The 17,347-nt window shown below is 33.1% G+C and overlaps 2 protein-coding genes, 1 long non-coding RNA gene and 1 pseudogene across 3 annotated transcripts; all 4 read left to right on the top strand.

Annotated features, from left to right (window-relative positions):
• Window positions 1–5,729: 5,729 nt before the first annotated feature.
• On the top strand, window positions 5,730–8,561 carry LOC148565583 (uncharacterized). The gene is made up of 4 exons (XR_015883153.1): window positions 5,730–6,025; window positions 6,099–6,238; window positions 6,366–6,676; window positions 7,473–8,561. It is a non-coding gene; the product is annotated as an uncharacterized LOC148565583 (long non-coding RNA).
• Window positions 8,562–8,598: 37 nt separating this feature from the next.
• Window positions 8,599–10,539, top strand: LOC107643779 (uncharacterized). Its single transcript, XM_088487190.1, has 5 exons — window positions 8,599–8,609; window positions 8,793–8,844; window positions 9,414–9,580; window positions 9,673–9,736; window positions 9,838–10,539. The coding sequence occupies exons 1-5, from the start codon at window positions 8,599–8,601 to the stop codon at window positions 10,537–10,539; spliced, it is 996 nt and encodes a 331-aa protein (XP_088343316.1).
• Window positions 10,540–11,568: 1,029 nt separating this feature from the next.
• Window positions 11,569–14,308, top strand: LOC148565582 (uncharacterized). The gene is made up of 6 exons (XM_088489009.1): window positions 11,569–11,954; window positions 12,234–12,360; window positions 12,433–12,717; window positions 12,805–12,912; window positions 13,923–13,937; window positions 14,273–14,308. Exons 1-6 carry the CDS (start codon window positions 11,569–11,571, stop codon window positions 14,306–14,308), a joined length of 957 nt encoding a protein of 318 aa, XP_088345135.1.
• LOC148565581 (uncharacterized) lies at window positions 13,986–14,498 on the top strand (annotated as a pseudogene).
• Window positions 14,499–17,347: the final 2,849 nt, after the last annotated feature.

The raw sequence follows: 17,347 nt of genomic DNA, 5'->3' as shown, positions 1-17,347 counted from the left end.
TATAAACAAAAAAATTCAATAAATTTAAGAATAAATTATATTTTGATATTTAAAAATTTAACTTCGGATATTTTTTAAGAGAAATAAATGATATATGTCCCTTTTGATTCTATTTGAAAAATACATTTTTTAGCCATCACCTGCACAAGATTATTTGACAGAAAAATTTTGAACGGACGATAGAAGGACAAGGATAATATAAAGCGATCAGGAACTGCCAAAGCGTGTAATAACACCATCTTAGCCCTAAGAAATTAAAGAGGTCTTGAGACACCACGAGAAATTTTTCTATAAGACTTGTATACAATAGTAGAATCACAAGACAAGGTTATCTTCATCGATTGGAACTTGCCTTTCGAGCAAAAAAAAAAATTACTAAGCTTCTCAATGCCAATAGCATTTGTTTTCTTGGATGCTCGCCGCTATGCCAAGAATTGACCCAGAACTTATGTCACACCACTTGTCTATAAACCTAAAAGTTAAGCCAGTGACTTGGAGGGTACATATTACTCTACCTACCAAAGGCTCGTGACTAAAGTCTTCAATGACATACACTACAAGATGAACAGAGGATAGCGGCAGTTTAATTGCCAATTTGCGGCGGTTTTAAACCGCCGCTAAACATGACACTAGTGAAACAGCAACCGCAGCGCATAAGGGCGCGGGGATGACATTCTGTGGCGGTTTCCAATAACCGTTGGGATAACCGCCGCAAATCAGGTATTTTGCGTTGGTCAGTTTAGTGGCGGTTATAAACCGCCGCTATATCACAAAGAGACATTTAATATTTTATTTGCGACGTTCTTAAACCGCCGCGATTTGATTGTTGCGTGTTACATGGTTTTTATTTGTGGCGGTTTTAAACCACCGCTAATTGTATAGCAAATTTTTTTTTAAATCTAATATTTTAGTTTGATTTATTTTATTAACCTGGGGATTTTTTATCTATTTTTTTATTTTCAGAATCTTATCGTTCTTCTCTAAAATTCTATATTGCAGGCAAAAAACTCATGAACTTTTAACTGCGAAATAAATTAACATGTTTATTTTAATATCAATAAAGTATTTCAATAGTCACCCAAAAAAGTAAAGTATTTTGCTAATAATTAATGCTGCATAGTTAACATAAAACATATACTGAAAAACAAACTATCACATATATCCTAATTTCTATTTTTTGCCATGTCCATCCAAAGAATTTATCCGTGCAGCGATGTCTGGTGGCAGCTCCCCACCTTACTATTGGACCAGATAATCCAGCACACTCTCTATTGCCTGCCTCTTTGTTTTCTTTGCTGTTACCTCATCCTCAAAAGCTCAAAAAAATAAACATGACAATATCAAGTTATGCAGTTAGACTAGTCTTCAAGCCTAAAACAAAAATATTCCAAGTGAAATAAGTTACTATAAAATGTCTAAATTACTAATACTTGATAATTTTGTTAAATTCTAAAACAATATATATTCAATTTTCAGTGACGAGTATAATAAACAGTGTTGGGTGATTCTTATAATTGGAAATCACAATTTGATCAATTTTAATTATTTCATTTATTCTATTTGAAGAAAGTCAACAAATATTGGCTCTTAGGTGCATGCAAAGAATAAAGTGTTAATTCGTATGTGAAGTGGTGAATAAGCGTGTACACAGAACAATATAAACAATCACAGTTCTCAATCACTGAATCAAATATTTTGCATAATTTATTAATTCTCTGTTTCCTTGCCTTCTTATTAAGTTTTTCTTGGTATTAAAGAGCTAAGGTCACGATTCCATTGCGGCTCTCGTTCCTTTCCACAAGGAAAAACGAAAAACAAAAAGAAATAAGTGAGCCAAATATACTAAAATAGTATCTAATAAATTCAAAAACACCAAACTATATGATAATCAAAACTAAAATAGTATCTAATAAATTCAAAACAAAAATGCATTAATAGATAATTGAATTACCAAAAATGCATTTAGATGCAAAATGGCATCAATGATGCTAGATTGATAAGTGGCTATTAAAGATCAAAGCCTACATTGGAAATGAAGTTTTTTTATATTCAAGTTCGCTTCAAATAGCATAGCTTTTTAAAAAATCATAAAAAGAGAAAAAGTATTCTAAAAAAGAAACAACTTAAAAAGAATACTTAAAGATGATAAGAAAAATGAGATTCTTACACCAGCAACTTTTATAACTCCTTTATGCGACCAAATCTCTGTTGCACCGAAAAAAATTGTCCTATAACTACTACTACACTTACCCTTATGCTCCCTTCAATTGCAATAAAAATCACCTGTTAACAAATTCATTATTAATCAATAACTTGACTTGCTGAATAGAAAATTCAACAACTGCTAATTTAATCAAATATCTCTTCCTTAAAGCAACATGGTTATTAAGCTCTTAGTTACTAAGCAAAATAAGTTAAAATCTAAAGCTCATAAAAATAAGCTAATTCCAAGATCTAAAAAGGTAGAACCGCCATGTTTGAGGAATCATTGTCATCATCATCACCCATATTTTGGTCCTCCCTTACAAATTAATAATCTATTCTTAAATCAACATCAATTATTGCATTTAGTGAGAAGAAAAACAAATAAGCATTTCATCAAACACCTGGAGTGCTTGAGAATTTGAAACAATTCAATTAAGAGTGACTAAAACTCATTGAACGTTGTTATATCAAATAGCAAAGCAGTCACAATATGCGAATGAAAAACAAATAAATGAAGTGAAAAGGCAAGGAGAAAGAGAACCAGAAACTGAACATAATAAAAGAGAAACCATCAGAGAGCAACGAACCATTAACTCAACATAATTATACAAAAACTACAATAGATTAATTAAAAGACAGAAGATACCTACCATCAGCTGAGTAGAAGATCTCTCATTAGTGGTATCCTCAAGATCATTACAAACAAGTCCACATGATCAATAGAAAACATCAAAATGACTAAATCTGTTTAAATGCGCTTTCGTTGTAGAATGGGAAAGTTCCTTGATTCATGATCACACAAAGAATACTCGAGACAAACGCAAAAAATACAAAGCTATAATCAATAAGCCAAGCCCAATAACTCTAAAAGAGGTCCAAAGATTGAGTGGACGAATAAGACCTTTTCGCATTTTCTCTGGACCTCGGCACAAAATGTCTTACCCTATTTCAACAAAAAACATTTTAGTGGACCCTCAAATGCGAGGAAGCATTTAAACATTTCAAAAGTGTCCTATTTGAGCCACCGATCTTATCCAAAATCCAAGTGGGAGAATCATTATTCCTTTACCTATCCATATCTAACAAAGCCATGGCAACAATGTTAATACAAGAAGATAATGCCAAATGGCAGCACTCAGACTACTTTATCGACAAAATTTTCATTATGCTAAGGTTTGATGTACACAGATTGAGAAGCTTACTTTTTCCTTGTTAATGTCCTCTAGGTGGCTAATGTAATACTTCCAGAGCCATCCTATTGTTACAAGGACAAACTAAGCGATCTGAAAATTTCTGTAGAAACTCAACCTTGTAAAGAGAATGTTATCCTAGGTCATGCATGTATCTCAATTTGGCATGCACTTTGAGTCACGAAGTGCAATCAAAGTACAAACAATGACCGAATTTCTCATAGAAATCACCACAACTTACACCGACCAAACGACTACACGGTGAAAACTCCATGTAGATAGAGTTTCCAAACAAACCTCTAGGGCCTCCAATGTCATCTTAAAGAATTCAAAAGGAATATTGTTTGAACGTTGGATCTGGTATGAGTTCCTAGTGTCAAAAAACCAAACTGTGCATGTGGCCCTTATTGTTGAAGTGACCTTTGAAAAAGAAGTTGGGGCCACAAGCCTAGAGGTTACCAGTAATTCCTAAGTGCTTATGATCCAGGATAACGAGTCCTAAGCATAGAATCCCTTGCTACAGAGATACCTAAAAAAGGGAAAAAAAGCTTAGCCAATCTTTTGACCAGGTAGTAAGCTAACATATTTAAAGAGAAAAGAACGTTGGGGCAGACTTGCTTTCAAAACTAGCCAGGATTAAACCTAACACCAGAAATTGTTCCCTCAAGCAAGAAATTATAAGGGAGTCATCAGCTTCTCTGCAGCTTGATTATATTCCATTGTAAGAAAATCAATGAATACCTGGAATAACAAAAATAATCTGCCGGTAAATGAATTACCGTTAGATTTTTCGTTGGAAAAATCTAATGATATAACCTTCACCGATAACTAATTATCGTTGAATTTTGTGCCAGATTCGTTGACGAAAAAACTATTAGGCTACTAGCGGAAAGTTTCCACCGATAATTTTGGTGCCACATTTTATTGTTTTGCACCGACTTACCATCATAATTTTTTCCTGATAAATCCGACGGTAAATATAATTTTTTTTATATTTTTTATTTTTTAACATAATTAGCAGTTAAATTCTAAATAATAGAAATCGAATAAGGATTTTTATCAAATATCAAGTGTATGTACAGAATAAGAAGTTAAATAAATAAGATAAAATCAAATTGTCTAGAACAAAACCTTAATCAATACAAATCTTGACAGTTGTCGTCATCGTCATCCCTAGGTTCTGCTAAGGTGGCGGTGTAGGCAGTGATGTTGGTACCCCTCCAGCAGTGCCACTGCCATCAGCGCGCATCTGCTCGTGGTACACTGCCATCTGTTGTTGTATCTACTGAATCTGCTCCAGCTCCTGCCTAAGTGATGCATGTGCATCTTTAGTAGTTTTTAGTTGTTATTTCTTTAATAGTGGTGGTGATTTAGTGTTTTTATTAAGAATTTCATGCTTTTAATCTATAATCTTAGTATTTCTTTCCTTTGATTCAAGTTAGAAAATTTTCTTGCTTTAATTGAGATTTTTTGTGCTCTGATCAATGTTCTTTGGAGTTCTTTTGTGCTTTGAGAAGTGTAAAAAATGAAACAAGGATCAAAAGAACAAAGGAGGAAGTTAAGGACACGCTTTGAAGGCTTAGGATACAGTTTTTCAAATTCAAAAATTAAATCCGGAAGCTTTGCCGTCCAACATGGTGATAATGGCGTCCAACGGCAATCGTGCGTACGCATGCCTCATGCATACCCACAATTATTGAAATAAGCAAAGTCATGCGTACGCATGACCCTAGTTTCATGTCCTACGCCAGTTTTCTGACGTCCTACGCTGAAGCAATACAAAGCATATTTTGGACCATAAATTAAAGCAACGTTGCAGGCGTCCCACGCCCCTCTATTGACGTACCACGGCAAAGTAAACATAGGCTAAATTGGGCTGTTATTTGAGAAGAAAAGTGTGCCATTCAACCTGATTTGCATGCTACTCAATGGTTCATCCTTACCCCAACCTCCAATGCTCAAATGTTCTTATTCATTCTACAATTCTCCAAGGATCAAAAGAGTGGATCAAGCCCAAGAAATCAATCTCAATTCACTACTAGAAAACTAGTTATTACAGACGGATATTTCCGACGGATTTTATCCCACTGAAATACATACGGAATTTCAAAGGGATTTTTTGTCGGAAAACAAAAAAAAAATAGATTAGCATAAATTACAGACGGAAAAGAGAATCCATCTATAATTCCGTCGGAAAAATTAATTTTTTTTCGCGGAATGGTTACAGACGGATTTTCCGTCTGTAATTAAGCAGACAAAAGACGCGTTTTATTAAATTATTACAGACAAAAAATCTGTCTGTAATTTAAATGAAATCCGTCGGAAATATTAAAAACCCTAGTTGAAGATTAACCCATTCACTCGCCATTCACACCATTCACTTCGCCCTGCACCCCGCCGCCCACAGCCACCGCACTCTCTGCCGCCACTGTAGCCACGCAGCCCCCGCATCAGCCCTCGCAGCTCCCCGCAACCCCCACAGCCTTGCAGCCCCTCAACGGTGCAGCCACCGCAGCCCCTACACAGACACAGCCTCCACCGCCACCGTAGAAGATCCGTCGCCGACGGATTCCGAGCTTCTTTTTGTTCCAGATCAGCGCTTTCTTTGTCAGATTCCTTTCGCGCAGCTGGTAGATCGCAAACTCTAACTTTTCTATTCGTTTGTATTTATTTATGTTATGTTATTTGTACCATTTGGTGTAGGATTCCAGCTGCATAGATTTTATTATCATCAATCTGAAAAACTGAAAAACTGTGGAGTGTACTCTGGAAGATATCAAAAATGACCGAATCAATGGGGGTTGAGGTAAAAGGTCCCGACCCCAAACGCGGTTACTTCCATGGTTTGTGATCTAATTTCTCTTATTTTTTATCAGATGATGATGTGATGTTTCTCCGTTTACTCAATTTTTTAATCTGAGTCAATTACTTCCATGGTTTGTGTTCTAATTCCTCTTATTTTTTAATCAGGGATGATGTGATTTTTCTTTGTTTACTCTATTTTTTAATCCAAGTCAAGCAAGATCATACCGACAAATGCGTTTTCAACTTTTTCCTTCCATGAAATGAACGAATTCATCGTTTTGCTGAACGTGGACTCACATCCTTGTTGATCTGGAATTCCCTCTCTCAAATTTATCCTTAATCTCTTCCATGCTTGGTTCAATGGCCCCACAAATCCCCAATCCTACTGCTCAAGACCCCAATGATGTATTTTTCATAGAATGTGCTGATTCTTCTCTTTTGGATGCCTTTCCTACGGTGATGGTGAGCGAAAGTTTGTGTTTCTGTTTTCTTGGTCTTTTTTAGCTTTAGTTTAGTAACTTCTGTACGGTGATTAGATATCCTTTCTCAGTAAAATTGCTTGCCACTATTCTAACCATCTTCATCTTGATGTGAATAACCTAATCATATATGTGTGCATATGATTTAAACAATCTTCGTAGTAGAAAATCTATGAAAGAAATGAAAATAGAGTGTGAATCCTAGATTCTGTTCTTGTGAAAATAGACAATCTTCTTGGTTTTTGGTTTCCAGATTCTGTTCTTGTGATAATAGAGTGTGAATTAGAAGTTGTATGAGGAATAGGAGGTAAGCAAATCTCAATACACTAATACTCAAGTCTTGTTAAAGAATGAGAAGGTCAATAACTAGGAAGTTTTGTGATTGGTGTGAGTGTGACGAATTTATTTTAATTCTTTATATTTCATGATAGTAGAATTTTATTCAAGAATAAGAAATAATTTTATTCATAGAGATAACTTCATTATACCTTTGATTTATGTGGCCTATAAATTATAGGTCATCTCCAAAAGAAAGACTTTGAACGTGTCATCTCCAAAAGAATAAGAAATGTTATACAGTGTGGATTCTTCATTCATTGTTGTTATGACTTATTTCCCTCTTTAGGATACCTACATTTTATTTTCCAGTTCCTTCATTCCAATTTTTAGTCCAACAGGGGCACACATGTATGTACACAAAAAAAATCAAGTAGATACTACCTTTGTATAAATTTTAAGTTATTGACTTTGTGTCCTTCTCCAAAGTCTAATTTTTAAGTTTATGCTAGATTAGAACTTATTATGTGATTTGTTGATCCATCTTTTGAGCCACTAATATTAGTAGAAGATTCCACTATATAGCTTGTAAGATCAACCATCCGGTTCTCGAGGTTGTCTTCTGCACTTGTTGAAGCTGTTAGCTCTCCCTCACTTGGAAGGTTCCTCGGCTGTAAGTGTCCATTTCCTTCAATTGGATGAATCTTTTCTAAATAATTTGGTGATGTTGTGTCTTTGTCCCTCTAGTCCTTGCCACCACTGGAATAGAGAGAGTAGTTGATTGAAAATAAGTCATTAATTGAATGAAGTCATTAATTGAAATGAATTTGAAAATGATAAGAGAAACAAGTAGAAGTAGTTAATTGAAAAGACAACTAGAAGATTAATTTGTCTGAGAGAAGAGGACAGCGTGGTGTTGTAGGTGGCGGTCTCTCATTTCATTTCTCAGTTGGGGAACTTTTGTTGTCGCTTATTCCTTTCTTGTACCTGTAACGTGGTGGTCCATTAGGAAATATACATGCCATTTTTATTTGAATTCAGAAAATTGTGTGTTGCATGAGGTGTTATTGTTGAGTCGTCAAATTATTATTTGATTGATTTAAGAATTATAAAAAAAAATATTCCATTCTTGGCCATTTCAATTGTTAGTCTAATAATATATTGAAGCATCTTGCCAATAATGAATGATAAAATATCATTATTCAATGTAATCATTCAATTATATTATTAAAGAGCATCTATTATCATGCAACGACATGTTGGATACAATATATAGAGGAAAACTTTATTGTTTTAGCTTTTTTTATTAAATTCTGTTTTTACAATATATTTGGAGTTTCATTTATTCAATGATCAATTTTTATTTGGCTTGATTTCTTGTTTCAATTACATTAATGTAGAACTGAATAAAAGTTTCCAGATATAGGCATGCTTTGAATATTCAATTCATTGGATCTAGAATTGCAGTTGTTTGGAAGCAATTATTAAATAACTGGACACTTGGATTACATTGTTTATTTTCGGAATTCCTTCTATAATTTATAAATGACGAGAATGGTATAATGCCAGTACACTTGATTGTTCTTTTTCACCATTGAAGTGTTTCACTAGCTTGTAAATAAGCTTCAGAAGATATTATAAATATGGCAAATATGTATGGCTAATGCTTTAACATAATGAATTAAAGAGGCCTGGTTTGATAATAGCAATTTTCTGCATTTTCATGTCAACAATCTCATGTTTTGCTTGATCATATGAAAGTTGGGTGCTCCATAATTAGTCGAGTAATTTGTACCATCTTGTCTTTGGCTTTTTCCCTTTAACTGTGTCCTGACAGGTTTTCTTTGGTTTCTGTTACTACCATATCTCCAATAAATGAAGTTTTGTTTGTTTGTTCTAAAATGTTGTTTGGATCCTCAAATTTACTCAGCTGATAGGCAGAACTTAGTTTATACAATTGAAACACAAAGCCAAACACCCAAAGTGAGATGGGTTTTCTGCATAGATATAATTAAATCTCTTCTCCCTTCACTACATATATATCTCTTTCCTACATATATATCTCTTCTCCCTTCACTACATAAATTAATGTATATTCGCTACCCTGTTTCAGGTTCTACCCTGTTATCAAGTCCATCTAACATTTTGTGTTCTCATATTTGTGTTTGCTCAGAGATTTTTGGTCCAATCCTTTCAACTTTTTGCTTGGAGTTAAGGTTAGTGCAATTCTTGTGTTATAAATTTGGAAAGGGAGATTATATTAACACCTGCAAATTCACTGCTGCAATTCTTGTGTTGTTGCTTGTATTGCATTGAAAACATTGATATGATTAAATATTGATAGGATGTTGTATGATAGATGAAATGTTGCTTGTGTTGGATGATTTATAGGTACTAAAAATATCGAATTCGTAAGAAATGTCTTCGTAAGAAATGTCTTGTATTGGATGATTTATAGGGAAGAAATGATGACGGCGGAGACACAATTAAAGCCTCTTTATCAATATTTAATAGACCTGGTCGCAAGGTTGGTAAAGCTAAAGATCATTGGATAGATGAACGAGACAAAGCCGCAGCTCATTTGCATATTCTACTCAATGAAAGCAAAGTTAGCCCTTTCTATATGTAAGTGCCCAAATCTTTTATTAAACAGTTAATTACACTTGTTCTACTAACGAATCCCATAGCTTATAAACTCTAGTCCTACTTTCATCAAGGTTTTGGAAAGAAACTTGTCCTGGAGAAAGCGATGACCGATTTTCCCCTTGGTTTGCATCATATGTAAGTGCATAAATTCGTATCATTTATTGTAAAGGTTTCTAAGTAAAGATTTGCATCACATATCACTTCTATTAAATAATTTGTTGCATGTTTCTAACTAGGTTCAAAATCAATGTAATGAAATTGTTGATCCTGGTTTGCAATCACTTTCTTGGGGTCCTTCAAACAAAGCAACAAGTTATCCAATTTATAAAGTAAATGGATATACATTTCATACCCTTGCAAGGTCAAAAGGAAAAAAAACTGATAACACCGGTGTGTTTGTTAAAGGTGATATAGGCAGCGGGAAAAGTGATTGGTTTGGAGTATTAGAAGATATACTCGAACTTGAATACACTGGTAGTGACTATAATCGAGTTGTTTTATTCAAATGTCAATGGTATGATCCAAGTCGTCCAAATGGAACACGTATTCATAATGACTACAAAATAACTGAAGTCAACCATAGTAAAAGATATCGCCACTATGATCCTTTCATTGTCGCCCAAAAAGCTAAACAAGTTTACTTCTTACCTTATCCTGGAAATTGCAAGTCTATGTGGCGTGTTGTTGTAAATACTAAACCAAGAGGTCGAATTGAAATCAATCATGTACATGTAGAGGAGGATGAGGAAGAGAATGATGTAGCTTATCAAGCGGATGAGAGCAATCCTTCTAGGATTTCTGACACCGAGCCTCCTATCAGTCTTAAGTCTCCATTTGGAGAGGACCCCATTGTCGAATTGTCCATCGGCTCTAGTTCTGGGGCTAATAAAAATAAAGATGATGATGTTGCAGACTTTGATGATGATATTGATTTTTAATAGGGTAATCATTTTTAGCTTGTATTGTTTTAGCTTATATATATATTGTTCTTTACATATATTGTTCTTAATTTGTATGTCTTAGTTGTCATGTAACTTAATCTAGTTGTCTTAAAAATTCAATATATTTAAAGCATAACTCTGTCCCACACTCATTAAGCTGACATGTCTAAAGCACCACTGGAATTTTTTTCTTGTCCCTTTTCTGAAATTTAGGAAGCTTCATATTCTTTCTTATTGTTTTTAATCTCTTTCTTACAGTTTGGTTTGAAGATTGAATCTCTCTCTTTGTTGCAGTGGCAATAGTGAAGGAAATTCATTGGGAAGGTAAAAGGGTAGCAGTGCACGAATGAGGTGAGCCCCTTCTCTCACTCTCTCACTCTCTGTGTACCCCGCGTGCTCTCTAAAAAAACAATTTCTTCTGCATCCTTTACTCACTACCCCAGTTATTAATCCTCTTCCTAATCTTAATTACCCTAATCCCAGTTCTGAATTTTTCCATGGCTAATTTAAAATCCATTAATGGAACAGAATATTCTTATTTCTGACTTATGATATCTTATCAAAATGATTATGTTTACATCTTTAATGGGAAAATAGAATATTTTACACACTATAGGCCTGCAAAAAAAAATCTGCCTAACTTGATAAGCAGTAGATTGGTAGATTGCTGATCAATTATGAAGTGGGTTTACTTGATTCTCTTTTTTGTTTGCTTGATTTCTGTACCCATCCATCTGCTCTGCACCCTCTCTAAACAAGTGTATCTATGCTCTGCACCCTCTCTATGCTTAATATTTTTACTTATATTCTGCAGATAGTTTGTTCTTCGCATAGAAGAGAATATAGGTGAGCTGGTGCATCTGCATTGTGCTTTTTTACTTCTTTTCTTCTTTTCATCTTGTATTATTGGTATGAGTTTGTTTTCCTCTCAGAACAGAATCAGATGAAAGTTTATCTTGCTGTCAATTGTATTCTATCAACCTTTTGAGTTTTGTGCATAATAGTCCTTTAATGTATATGTAGGTCATGGCTCCTCGGGTCAAGGGTAAAGGTGTCAAGGGTCATAGAAGTTCTCGCACCACTGCCGCAGCCGCTATTTCAACCACCTCCACCTCTTCTGGGACTTCGGTTGTGCCAGATTTTCAGTCAGGATCACTTAGCCAGCAACCGTATTTGATGGTACCTAATCCAGGCTACACGGGTCTTCCTCCACCAAGTTGGCCTACTCTAGGATGTATGGGTCCCCCTCCTCCACCCCCTCCTCCAATTTCGATTCCTCCTCCGCTTCGCAATTCCAATCTATTAGTTGATTCAGAGACACCTGGAAGCTCTAGTACATCTCCTCCATCAGAGACTGCATCGGTTCCTAATAGTGTCACAAAAGAAAGATTGGTTCCCGATGGAAAAACAAGGTAAAATTTGGATCTCTCTATAATTAAAATAGCAGTTTCTAGTGGATTTCTCATACTGCATTACCTATTTCTCTTATTACTCTTCTACACAATTTTTACATACTGCATTACCTATTCCTCTTATTACTCTTTCAGCAAGCAATACTAATCACTCTTCTTCTTTTACTACTCCTAATCTAAATGTGTTTACTACTATATTTTAATTTCAAATTAAAGTGCTAATGACTTAAAACTATTTTTATAGTTTCCTAACTTGTCAATTCTTTATGAAATTATCAGTTGGTTACCTTTCCCTCCTGGTTCTCAGAAGATTACAGAGATCATCAAGAAACGATATGATAAACCGTACAAAAAGTTTGGAGATGTCCCTCTTCCGACAAAGAAGCTTTGGTTTAAGGAGTGGAAGGTAAAAGTGTTGGATTGAATATTGTTCATGTGATTTGAATCTTATAAGTAGCAACTTGATGAGTATGTGCAGAGCCACTTTCTTATTGATGATGATGATGATGAGTTTTTCTGGAGGGCTTTCAAGTATAGGACAAGTAAGCGATTTAGCCAAATGATGTCAGATATCCGTGAGGGTGTGGATACAACCCACGAATGGCTAATTTCTGCTTACAAAAAGGTGTTGGAAAGGTATTGGAAAACAGATGAGAAATCGAAAAATATAAGGAAAAAAGCAAGAGAGAATCGAGCGTCACTCTTAGGTGGTTCTGTCCATTGCGGTGGTTCTATTCCATTGAGCTCAACTATAGAGAGGATGGTAACATAATTTAAGTGGCTTTAGATCTTATTTAATAGACATCTATTTATGTAAAATTTTTCTTATTTTGTATTTTATATGGAACAGAAGAAGCAGTTGGGCTGTACACCAACCCACGAGGAGGTTTTCAAAGAAACCCACACACTTAAAAGTGACAAGTCTAAATGGGTGGACAAGCGCTCTCAAGATACTCATGTGAGATATAGCACAAATACTCCTCCTATGTCAAAATTATTAACTAATTTCTAGCTGTCTGGCATTAACATTACTGTATTTAGTGGTCCTAACTATGTTCAACATTATTATTATTATTATTCAGTTTTGTGCTTTGTGATTTTATAGTTGGTTTCTTTTCTTCCAAGTTTCTGTAGTCTAAGCCCTTTGACACATCTCCTTATATAGGGTCTATTCAATTATTCACAATTTGATTCCATAGACCAACTTAAGAGATAATACAGTTCACCAATCTTAATCTTGTGTAGAAAGCATGTGAAGCATGCATTATTCTCTTGGAATATGGTAAGCTTGTCCCATCTCTGCCTAACATGTGAAACTTTTGCATCAAATTATTCAAAGTGAAATGGTTTTTGAAACTCTGAAGTTTATTATCTGGCATGTCCCCATTACTCATCACCTAATGTGTATGTAATATAATCCATGCTTCTTCAGAGATTGTCTCAAAATCATGAGGTTGGAACTGTGCAACATGGATTAAATTACTCATCTTTGCAAAGTTAAGATCCACATTTTGTGATATGAAGAATGGTTTAATATGTGACAGATAAGTTTGTTGAGAATAAGAAAACATACTGATGAGCAGATTAGTAGCAGTAGAGTAATTTTTAAGTGTGTCCACGAACAACATATAGTGTTCATGTCTCCCCTTCCTATTATCAGAATCTCCTTCATCATGTAGTATTAATCTTGTTTTTGCTTTTAGCATATCATAAAGAATGTTGATACTAATATTTAGCTCAATATTCTTGGGACTATTAAACTGTTCTTGCTGTTTGTGAAGATTTCTTGTGAAAATTCAGCCTCATTTTTGCTTGTGACTATTATTGGAGTTTTCTATTGTTTGAATTTAAATATATACAATTTGATTAGAAAATTTTGTGCAAAATCTAAAAGTTTTCTATTAATTAATATGCATGGCTATTTGTCTTAATAATAATAATATAATTGATATAATCATTGTGCAACAGGAGAAGTTTATAAAAAAGTTGGCAGAAGTTCAGGCTCAACATGCCGAGGCTCAAGCACAGGGAATGGAGCTACAACCAATTGATGAAGACTTGATTTAGGAGGAAGTGTGTGGTGGGCAAAAGAAGAATCGAGTTTACGAAAAAGGGTCATTCTTTTCTAGCTCTATCAAGTCTGGAACCACTTCTGCCAATTCTGTATCTAGAAGAGCACCAAGAAATCAAAATTCTGTTCCTGATTTGCGAGAACAGATTCATAATCTCAATGAAGAGCTTTTTCAGCGTGTTACTCAACAAACAGATGAGCGTATTAGTAAGTTGTTAGATACACGCTTGGCTCCTTTGGAAAAGACTCAAAAGAAATTAGAAAAGTTGGAACGGGCAATTAGAAAGGCCAAGAAGGAAAAGCTGAAACAGAAGAGATGGAATTAGGCTTATGTTAGCTATTATGAGAAGGTTAGAGCGTCAAGTAGTTCTAGTGCAGTTCCACTACCACCACCACCACCGCCACCCTCAATGTCTTCGGATGAGGGCTATGATGATGATGAGGATGAAGATGACACTGAAGACTATAGCTGATAGTTTTATAGTTGATGATCAATACATTTTGTTTATGTTTTGAATTATATTGACTTGCTTGTTTATAATACTTTTCTTTTAGTTTGATAATACGATGAATTTGTTTATGTTTTGAAATATTATAAATATTCAAATATAAATTAGATAAAAATTTGTATTAAATTTATATTTATTTTGTATGAAAACAAGTTTATTTTGTAATTAGAAAAAGTAAAAAAAAATTCTATTTTACCTTACAGACGGATTTTCTGTCTGTAATCATGATTTTCCAAAGTTTAAATTACAGACAAAAAATCTGTCGAAAAATCCGTCTGTAATTACAGACGAAAAATCTGTCGAAAAATTCGCCTGTAATTACAGACGGAAAATCCGTCTGTAAGTTTGTCGCCTTCAGGAAATGGAGGGAGAATTTACAGAGGGAAAATCCATCGGTAAATCGTAAAAATCCGTCGGTAATTTTCCGACGGAAAAAAAAATCCGTCGGTAAATAATTTCCGACGGGGCTTTTACAGAGGGACAAAATCCGTCGGTAATTTCGTCGGTAACCAAAAATCTGTCTGTAATAAAGACTAAATCTGTCTGTAAATCTGTTTGTATTTATCCATTTTCTAGTTGTGATTTAATCTTGAATTTAATGTAATTTAAATTTCATTTTGAATTTGTGATTTAGATAGCTTATAAATAGAGGATATGAAGGAGACACTTTGGGGAACCCCTAGACCTTTGCTTCCACTCTTCTGTTATTCTACTTTTCATATGTTGTAAGCTATGAGTGGCTAATTCCCTTTCCATTGGGGAAAGAGATCTATTAAATTTAATGGATCAATTATGATTTACTTTTCATATTCAATTCATCTTTTTTTTGTTTCTTTAGAAAGAATCTTCGTTCTTCATTCCAAAGATTCAAATCTATTGAAAGATGGTTTTAATCACATTTGAATCCTATGAAAACTTGAGAAAGGGATAATAGGAATTAAGCTAGAAGTTCTGTCTCCCACTTTTGGTGATTTTGGATTTTGGGATTAATATGTGACATATAATCAATCCATATCTTGATTCATGAAATTGTATGGCTCTAAATCAACAACCAATTTTCATCTCTTTCCATGACCAATTAGATAAAAAAATTAGCAATTGATCAAGTTAAGAGAGATTGAATTACCAAGACATTAGAATTTAATCACTTATAATTTGCCAAAAGATCAATGATTGCATGATTAAAGTTGAGATGAAAAACTATTTGATTTAGAGAATTCAATATCTCTGTACTCCAATAATCTTCCCTTATTCTATTATTCCAATTAATGTTCATTTACTTTGTTTTCTTTACATTCTTACAATTTACTATTTTTACAATTTACTTCTCTAGTATTTAAATTCTAGCCATTTAAATTTTCAGTAATTTACATTTATGTTCTTTGTTTTCAAGTTATTTATTGCTTTCATTTACTTATTGCTCAAGTCATTTACATTTTATGTTTCTATTATCAATTGTTCATTATCAAATTATAAAAAAAGAAAAAAGAAAAACAATATAAATAAAATTAAGAGTATAATTTTGTTTTTTTTTTTCTTTTTCACAACCTCATGGGTAAAAGTTATTTCAAAACAAAATATAATATAATTATGAGTATAATTAGGTTTGGCCCAATTAATAGAGATTGGTTTAAATAGATAATATTATTATTAGAAATTGTAAGATAAGAAAGAATATAAATTATAAAATCTCTCTCTCTCTCTCTTCTACATGATGAATTTCCTTCTTTTCTATTCTTACTTTTCAATATCATTGCATTAATACTGAGACAAATTGCTTACATGAGAACATCGTCCTTGACTCTATGACAAGTGACATTATCTAACCAAACAAATCCGGTTAGAATTTATCAAATAAAGGGAAGAAAAACAAAGAAATGTTCGTTGGTAATAGTAATTATGAAACAAAGTAAATGGTCAACTAATTAATTACTTTAAGGACCCTTAAAATAAAGGAAATGGTCAACTTGTACTTAAACGATATCACCTATATGTGCTTGCCTCGTTTTATCTGCGAGAATTAATACTCGCGTGTACTCGGAAGATACATTTACATGATCTAAAAATATTCACAATAATATTTTTGTTTACAATTTTAGTATAATTATTAAGCATTATAAACGATAAATAATTGGCAATATTTTTATAAAAGAAAATATAAAATATATTTTACTAACATCAAAATTTTTTTTGTTTTACATTATTATACTGTAAACACTGAAAATTAAACTTGTACGATTGTTTACAAAATTTGGCAAGTTGGTTTATTTAATTTATTAATTTATTAGAGTATATATTACTTATATTTAGGATAAAATATATTTTTTGTGTTTTGTCTCTAAAATTTGACAAAAATTTTAAAAATATTTTTAAATTTTATTTTGTTTTAATTTTGTCTTAAAAATTTTTAATTTGCATCAAATATATTCTCAACAGTTATATTTTATTTGCTTATGTTAAAACTAATTCAACAACAATGCATCATGCATGATAATTATATTTGATTTGCTTATGTTAAAAGTTATTTTTATAAAAATGTAATTGAATTAATCCTAATTTTTTTAAAAAATTAGCTGTTACAAGTATATTTAATACAAAAAAAAATTTATAAAATAAAATTAAAATAAAATAAAATTTAAAAATATTTTTAATATTTTTATCAAACTTTAAAGATCAAAAATATATTTTACCCCTTATATTTATAATAGATATGTATCCGTGCCTAACTTTATAATGTTAACAGAAATTCAGATATTGAACTGTAATAGAAGGCTTTTACTTTGAAAGCCATCATTTCCTAGTTAAATTACCAT

This window comes from Arachis ipaensis, chromosome B5 (assembly GCF_059453495.1).
Source record: "Arachis ipaensis isolate K30076 ecotype BB chromosome B5, ASM5945349v1, whole genome shotgun sequence".
Taxonomy (NCBI): Eukaryota; Viridiplantae; Streptophyta; class Magnoliopsida; order Fabales; family Fabaceae; genus Arachis; species Arachis ipaensis.
This window is presented reverse-complemented; position numbering and strand designations above follow the sequence as displayed.

What these genes read in the sequence shown, in the direction of transcription:
- LOC107643779 (XM_088487190.1), top strand. An exon ending in CAATAAATGAAGTTTTGTTT is followed by an intron (nt 8,845 to 9,413) that starts GTTTGTTCTAAA and finishes GATGATTTATAG; the next exon opens with GGAAGAAATGATGACGGCGG. An exon ending in CCCCTTGGTTTGCATCATAT is followed by an intron (nt 9,737 to 9,837) that starts GTAAGTGCATAA and finishes GTTTCTAACTAG; the next exon opens with GTTCAAAATCAATGTAATGA.
- LOC148565582 (XM_088489009.1), top strand. Translation starts at nt 11,569, where the DNA reads ATGGCTCCTCGGGTCAAGGGTAAAGGTGTCAAGGGTCATAGAAGTTCT. An exon ending in TTTGGTTTAAGGAGTGGAAG is followed by an intron (nt 12,361 to 12,432) that starts GTAAAAGTGTTG and finishes GAGTATGTGCAG; the next exon opens with AGCCACTTTCTTATTGATGA. An exon ending in GCTCAACTATAGAGAGGATG is followed by an intron (nt 12,718 to 12,804) that starts GTAACATAATTT and finishes TATATGGAACAG; the next exon opens with AAGAAGCAGTTGGGCTGTAC.